This window comes from Acipenser ruthenus, chromosome 58, assembly GCF_902713425.1.
Source record: "Acipenser ruthenus chromosome 58, fAciRut3.2 maternal haplotype, whole genome shotgun sequence".
NCBI classification, from domain to species: domain Eukaryota; kingdom Metazoa; phylum Chordata; class Actinopteri; order Acipenseriformes; family Acipenseridae; genus Acipenser; species Acipenser ruthenus.
The window spans coordinates 4,865,152-4,871,811 of NC_081246.1; the positions used below are offsets into that span (position 1 = coordinate 4,865,152).

Here is a 6,660-nt window from a genome sequence, read left to right on the forward strand (position 1 = left end):
CTGAAGCCTTCAGTCTCAGTGTCTCCGTGTCTCTGCGTGTGTGTTTCAGGTGTGTCGATGCTGTGAGGACAGTGCTGAAGCCTTCAGTCTCTGTGTCTCAGTGTCTCGGTGTCTCTGCGTGTGTGTTTCAGGTGTGTCGATGCTGTGAGGACAGTGCTGAAGCCTTCAGTCTCTGTGTCTCAGTGTCTCGGTGTCTCTGCGTGTGTGTTTCAGGTGTGTCGATGCTGTGAGGACAGTGCTGAAGCCTTCAGTCTCTGTGTCTCAGTGTCTCTGCGTGTGTGTTTCAGGTGTGTCGATGCTGTGAGGACAGTGCTGAAGCCTTCAGTCTCTGTGTCTCAGTGTCTCGGTGTCTCTGCGTGTGTGTTTCAGGTGTGTCGATGCTGTGAGGACAGTGCTGAAGCCTTCAGTCTCAGTGTCTCCGTGTCTCTGCGTGTGTGTTTCAGGTGTGTCGATGCTGTGAGGACAGTGCTGAAGCCTTCAGTCTCTGTGTCTCAGTGTCTCAGTGTCTCTGCGTGTGTGTTTCAGGTGTGTCGATGCTGTGAGGACAGTGCTGAAGCCTTCAGTCTCAGTGTCTCAGTGTCTCAGTGTCTCTGCGTGTGTGTTTCAGGTGTGTCGATGCTGTGAGGACAGTGCTGAAGCCTTCAGTCTCAGTGTCTCCGTGTCTCCGTGTCTCTGCGTGTGTGTTTCAGGTGTGTCGATGCTGTGAGGACAGTGCTGAAGCCTTCAGTCTCTGTGTCTCAGTGTCTCTGTGTCTCTGCGTGTGTGTTTCAGGTGTGTCGATGCTGTGAGGACAGCGCTGAAGCCTTCAGTCTCAGTGTCTCAGTGTCTCCGTGTCTCTGCGTGTGTGTTTCAGGTGTGTCGATGCTGTGAGGACAGCGCTGAAGCCTTCAGTCTCAGTGTCTCCGTGTCCCTGCGTGTGTGTTTCAGGTGTGTCGATGCTGTGAGGACAGCGCTGAAGCCTTCAGTCTCTGTGTCTCAGTGTCTCGGTGTCTCTGCGGGTGTGTTTCAGGTGTGTCGATGCTGTGAGGACAGTGCTGAAGCCTTCAGTCTCTGTGTCTCAGTGTCTCGGTGTCTCTGCGGGTGTGTTTCAGGTGTGTCGATGCTGTGAGGACAGTGCTGAAGCCTTCAGTCTCTGTGTCTCAGTGTCTCTGTGTCTCTGCGTGTGTGTTTCAGGTGTGTCGATGCTGTGAGGACAGCGCTGAAGCCTTCAGTCTCAGTGTCTCAGTGTCTCCGTGTCTCTGCGTGTGTGTTTCAGGTGTGTCGATGCTGTGAGGACAGCGCTGAAGCCTTCAGTCTCAGTGTCTCCGTGTCCCTGCGTGTGTGTTTCAGGTGTGTCGATGCTGTGAGGACAGCGCTGAAGCCTTCAGTCTCTGTGTCTCAGTGTCTCGGTGTCTCTGCGGGTGTGTTTCAGGTGTGTCGATGCTGTGAGGACAGTGCTGAAGCCTTCAGTCTCTGTGTCTCAGTGTCTCGGTGTCTCTGCGGGTGTGTTTCAGGTGTGTCGATGCTGTGAGGACAGTGCTGAAGCCTTCAGTCTCTGTGTCTCAGTGTCTCGGTGTCTCTGCGTGTGTGTTTCAGGTGTGTCGATGCTGTGAGGACAGTGCTGAAGCCTTCAGTCTCTGTGTCTCAGTGTCTCTGCGTGTGTGTTTCAGGTGTGTCGATGCTGTGAGGACAGTGCTGAAGCCTTCAGTCTCTGTGTCTCAGTGTCTCGGTGTCTCTGCGTGTGTGTTTCAGGTGTGTCGATGCTGTGAGGACAGTGCTGAAGCCTTCAGTCTCAGTGTCTCCGTGTCTCTGCGTGTGTGTTTCAGGTGTGTCGATGCTGTGAGGACAGCGCTGAAGCCTTCAGTCTCCGTGTCTCTGCGTGTGTGTTTCAGGTGTGTCGATGCTGTGAGGACAGCGCTGAAGCCTTCAGTCTCAGTGTCTCTGCGTGTGTGTTTCAGGTGTGTCGATGCTGTGAGGACAGTGCTGAAGCCTTCAGTCTCAGTGTCTCAGTGTCTCTGCGTGTGTGTTTCAGGTGTGTCGATGCTGTGAGGACAGCGCTGAAGCCTTCAGTTTCTGTGTTCAGTGCTCGGAGTGGCTGTGTGAAGCTTGTGTGTTTCAGGTGTGTCGATGCTGTGAGGACAGTGCTGAAGCCTTCAGTTTCTGTGTTCAGTGCTCGGAGTGGCTGTGTGAAGCTTGTGTGTTTCAGGTGTGTCGGTGCTGTGAGGACAGTGCTGAAGCCTTCAGTTTCTGTGTTCAGTGCTCGGAGTGGCTGTGTGAAGCTTGTGTGTTTCAGGTGTGTCGATGCTGTGAGGACAGCGCTGAAGCCTTCAGTTTCTGTGTTCAGTGCTCGGAGTGGCTGTGTGAAGCTTGTGTGTTTCAGGTGTGTCGGTGCTGTGAGGACAGTGCTGAAGCCTTCAGTTTCTGTGTTCAGTGCTCGGAGTGGCTGTGTGAAGCTTGTGTGTTTCAGGTGTGTCGATGCTGTGAGGACAGCGCTGAAGCCTTCAGTTTCTGTGTTCAGTGCTCGGAGTGGCTGTGTGAAGCTTGTGTGTTTCAGGTGTGTCGGTGCTGTGAGGACAGCGCTGAAGCCTTCAGTTTCTGTGTTCAGTGCTCGGAGTGGCTGTGTGAAGCTTGTGTGTTTCAGGTGTGTCGATGCTGTGAGGACAGCGCTGAAGCCTTCAGTTTCTGTGTTCAGTGCTCGGAGTGGCTGTGTGAAGCTTGTGTGTTTCAGGTGTGTCGGTGCTGTGAGGACAGCGCTGAAGCCTTCAGTTTCTGTGTTCAGTGCTCGGAGTGGCTGTGTGAAGCTTGTGTGTTTCAGGTGTGTCGATGCTGTGAGGACAGTGCTGAAGCCTTCAGTTTCTGTGTTCAGTGCTCGGAGTGGCTGTGTGAAGCTTGTGTGTTTCAGGTGTGTCGATGCTGTGAGGACAGCGCTGAAGCCTTCAGTTTCTGTGTTCAGTGCTCGGAGTGGCTGTGTGAAGCTTGTGTGTTTCAGGTGTGTCGATGCTGTGAGGACAGTGCTGAAGCCTTCAGTTTCTGTGTTCAGTGCTCGGAGTGGCTGTGTGAAGCTTGTGTGTTTCAGGTGTGTCGATGCTGTGAGGACAGTGCTGAAGCCTTCAGTTTCTGTGTTCAGTGCTCGGAGTGGCTGTGTGAAGCTTGTGTGTTTCAGGTGTGTCGGTGCTGTGAGGACAGCGCTGAAGCCTTCAGTTTCTGTGTTCAGTGCTCGGAGTGGCTGTGTGAAGCTTGTGTGTTTCAGGTGTGTCGATGCTGTGAGGACAGTGCTGAAGCCTTCAGTTTCTGTGTTCAGTGCTCGGAGTGGCTGTGTGAAGCTTGTGTGTTTCAGGTGTGTCGATGCTGTGAGGACAGCGCTGAAGCCTTCAGTTTCTGTGTTCAGTGCTCGGAGTGGCTGTGTGAAGCTTGTGTGTTTCAGGTGTGTCGATGCTGTGAGGACAGTGCTGAAGCCTTCAGTTTCTGTGTTCAGTGCTCGGAGTGGCTGTGTGAAGCTTGTGTGTTTCAGGTGTGTCGATGCTGTGAGGACAGCGCTGAAGCCTTCAGTTTCTGTGTTCAGTGCTCGGAGTGGCTGTGTGAAGCTTGTGTGTTTCAGGTGTGTCGATGCTGTGAGGACAGCGCTGAAGCCTTCAGTTTCTGTGTTCAGTGCTCGGAGTGGCTGTGTGAAGCTTGTGTGTTTCAGGTGTGTCGATGCTGTGAGGACAGTGCTGAAGCCTTCAGTTTCTGTGTTCAGTGCTCGGAGTGGCTGTGTGAAGCTTGTGTGTTTCAGGTGTGTCGATGCTGTGAGGACAGCGCTGAAGCCTTCAGTTTCTGTGTTCAGTGCTCGGAGTGGCTGTGTGAAGCTTGTGTGTTTCAGGTGTGTCGATGCTGTGAGGACAGCGCTGAAGCCTTCAGTTTCTGTGTTCAGTGCTCGGAGTGGCTGTGTGAAGCTTGTGTGTTTCAGGTGTGTCGATGCTGTGAGGACAGTGCTGAAGCCTTCAGTTTCTGTGTTCAGTGCTCGGAGTGGCTGTGTGAAGCTTGTGTGTTTCAGGTGTGTCGATGCTGTGAGGACAGTGCTGAAGCCTTCAGTTTCTGTGTTCAGTGCTCGGAGTGGCTGTGTGAAGCTTGTGTGTTTCAGGTGTGTCGATGCTGTGAGGACAGTGCTGAAGCCTTCAGTTTCTGTGTTCAGTGCTCGGAGTGGCTGTGTGAAGCTTGTGTGTTTCAGGTGTGTCGATGCTGTGAGGACAGCGCTGAAGCCTTCAGTTTCTGTGTTCAGTGCTCGGAGTGGCTGTGTGAAGCTTGTGTGTTTCAGGTGTGTCGATGCTGTGAGGACAGTGCTGAAGCCTTCAGTTTCTGTGTTCAGTGCTCGGAGTGGCTGTGTGAAGCTTGTGTGTTTCAGGTGTGTCGATGCTGTGAGGACAGTGCTGAAGCCTTCAGTTTCTGTGTTCAGTGCTCGGAGTGGCTGTGTGAAGCTTGTGTGTTTCAGGTGTGTCGATGCTGTGAGGACAGCGCTGAAGCCTTCAGTTTCTGTGTTCAGTGCTCGGAGTGGCTGTGTGAAGCTTGTGTGTTTCAGGTGTGTCGATGCTGTGAGGACAGCGCTGAAGCCTTCAGTTTCTGTGTTCAGTGCTCGGAGTGGCTGTGTGAAGCTTGTGTGTTTCAGGTGTGTCGATGCTGTGAGGACAGTGCTGAAGCCTTCAGTTTCTGTGTTCAGTGCTCGGAGTGGCTGTGTGAAGCTTGTGTGTTTCAGGTGTGTCGATGCTGTGAGGACAGCGCTGAAGCCTTCAGTTTCTGTGTTCAGTGCTCGGAGTGGCTGTGTGAAGCTTGTGTGTTTCAGGTGTGTCGATGCTGTGAGGACAGTGCTGAAGCCTTCAGTTTCTGTGTTCAGTGCTCGGAGTGGCTGTGTGAAGCTTGTGTGTTTCAGGTGTGTCGATGCGTGAGGACAGTGCTGAAGCCTTCAGTTTCTGTGTTCAGTGCTCGGAGTGGCTGTGTGAAGCTTGTGTGTTTCAGGTGTGTCGATGCTGTGAGGACAGCGCTGAAGCCTTCAGTTTCTGTGTTCAGTGCTCGGAGTGGCTGTGTGAAGCTTGTGTGTTTCAGGTGTGTCGATGCTGTGAGGACAGCGCTGAAGCCTTCAGTTTCTGTGTTCAGTGCTCGGAGTGGCTGTGTGAAGCTTGTGTGTTTCAGGTGTGTCGATGCTGTGAGGACAGTGCTGAAGCCTTCAGTTTCTGTGTTCAGTGCTCGGAGTGGCTGTGTGAAGCTTGTGTGTTTCAGGTGTGTCGATGCTGTGAGGACAGCGCTGAAGCCTTCAGTTTCTGTGTTCAGTGCTCGGAGTGGCTGTGTGAAGCTTGTGTGTTTCAGGTGTGTCGATGCTGTGAGGACAGCGCTGAAGCCTTCAGTTTCTGTGTTCAGTGCTCGGAGTGGCTGTGTGAAGCTTGTGTGTTTCAGGTGTGTCGATGCTGTGAGGACAGCGCTGAAGCCTTCAGTTTCTGTGTTCAGTGCTCGGAGTGGCTGTGTGAAGCTTGTGTGTTTCAGGTGTGTCGATGCTGTGAGGACAGCGCTGAAGCCTTCAGTTTCTGTGTTCAGTGCTCGGAGTGGCTGTGTGAAGCTTGTGTGTTTCAGGTGTGTCGATGCTGTGAGGACAGTGCTGAAGCCTTCAGTTTCTGTGTTCAGTGCTCGGAGTGGCTGTGTGAAGCTTGTGTGTTTCAGGTGTGTCGATGCTGTGAGGACAGTGCTGAAGCCTTCAGTTTCTGTGTTCAGTGCTCGGAGTGGCTGTGTGAAGCTTGTGTGTTTCAGGTGTGTCGATGCTGTGAGGACAGTGCTGAAGCCTTCAGTTTCTGTGTTCAGTGCTCGGAGTGGCTGTGTGAAGCTTGTGTGTTTCAGGTGTGTCGATGCTGTGAGGACAGTGCTGAAGCCTTCAGTTTCTGTGTTCAGTGCTCGGAGTGGCTGTGTGAAGCTTGTGTGTTTCAGGTGTGTCGATGCTGTGAGGACAGCGCTGAAGCCTTCAGTTTCTGTGTTCAGTGCTCGGAGTGGCTGTGTGAAGCTTGTGTGTTTCAGGTGTGTCGATGCTGTGAGGACAGCGCTGAAGCCTTCAGTTTCTGTGTTCAGTGCTCGGAGTGGCTGTGTGAAGCTTGTGTGTTTCAGGTGTGTCGATGCTGTGAGGACAGTGCTGAAGCCTTCAGTTTCTGTGTTCAGTGCTCGGAGTGGCTGTGTGAAGCTTGTGTGTTTCAGGTGTGTCGATGCTGTGAGGACAGCGCTGAAGCCTTCAGTTTCTGTGTTCAGTGCTCGGAGTGGCTGTGTGAAGCTTGTGTGTTTCAGGTGTGTCGATGCTGTGAGGACAGCGCTGAAGCCTTCAGTTTCTGTGTTCAGTGCTCGGAGTGGCTGTGTGAAGCTTGTGTGTTTCAGGTGTGTCGATGCTGTGAGGACAGCGCTGAAGCCTTCAGTTTCTGTGTTCAGTGCTCGGAGTGGCTGTGTGAAGCTTGTGTCTTCGCTCATCAAAGAGTCAAGATAACCAAGGATCACACGGTGCGGGCTGGGAGCGAGGGGATCAGGGTGAGTGAGAGGGAGGGAGGGAGGGAGCGAGGGATCAGGTGAGAGAGAGGAGGGAGGGAGGGAGGGAGGGAGGAGGGATCAGGTGAGAGAGAGAGAGGGAGGGAGGGAGCGAGGGATCAGGTGAGAGAGAGGGAGGGGAGGGAGGGAGGGAGG

The 6,660-nt window shown here is 53.3% G+C and overlaps 1 protein-coding gene and 1 long non-coding RNA gene across 2 annotated transcripts in view; both read left to right on the plus strand.

The window, feature by feature from the left end:
* Positions 1–6,507, plus strand: part of LOC131724905 (proprotein convertase subtilisin/kexin type 5-like) — a gene marked incomplete at its 3' end in the record, with an annotated part of 10,298 nt that extends 3,791 nt beyond the window's left edge. The window contains exons 3-5 of the mRNA XM_059017908.1: positions 2,012–2,185; positions 2,273–4,882; positions 4,969–6,507. Of these exons, the coding sequence (XP_058873891.1) occupies positions 2,012–2,185; positions 2,273–4,882; positions 4,969–6,507 (4,323 nt within the window). The remainder of the gene's footprint in view (positions 1–2,011; positions 2,186–2,272; positions 4,883–4,968) is intronic.
* Positions 282–1,586, plus strand: LOC131724976 (uncharacterized). Its single transcript, XR_009320369.1, has 3 exons — positions 282–369; positions 444–853; positions 928–1,586. It is a non-coding gene; the product is annotated as an uncharacterized LOC131724976 (long non-coding RNA).
* Positions 6,508–6,660: the final 153 nt, after the last annotated feature.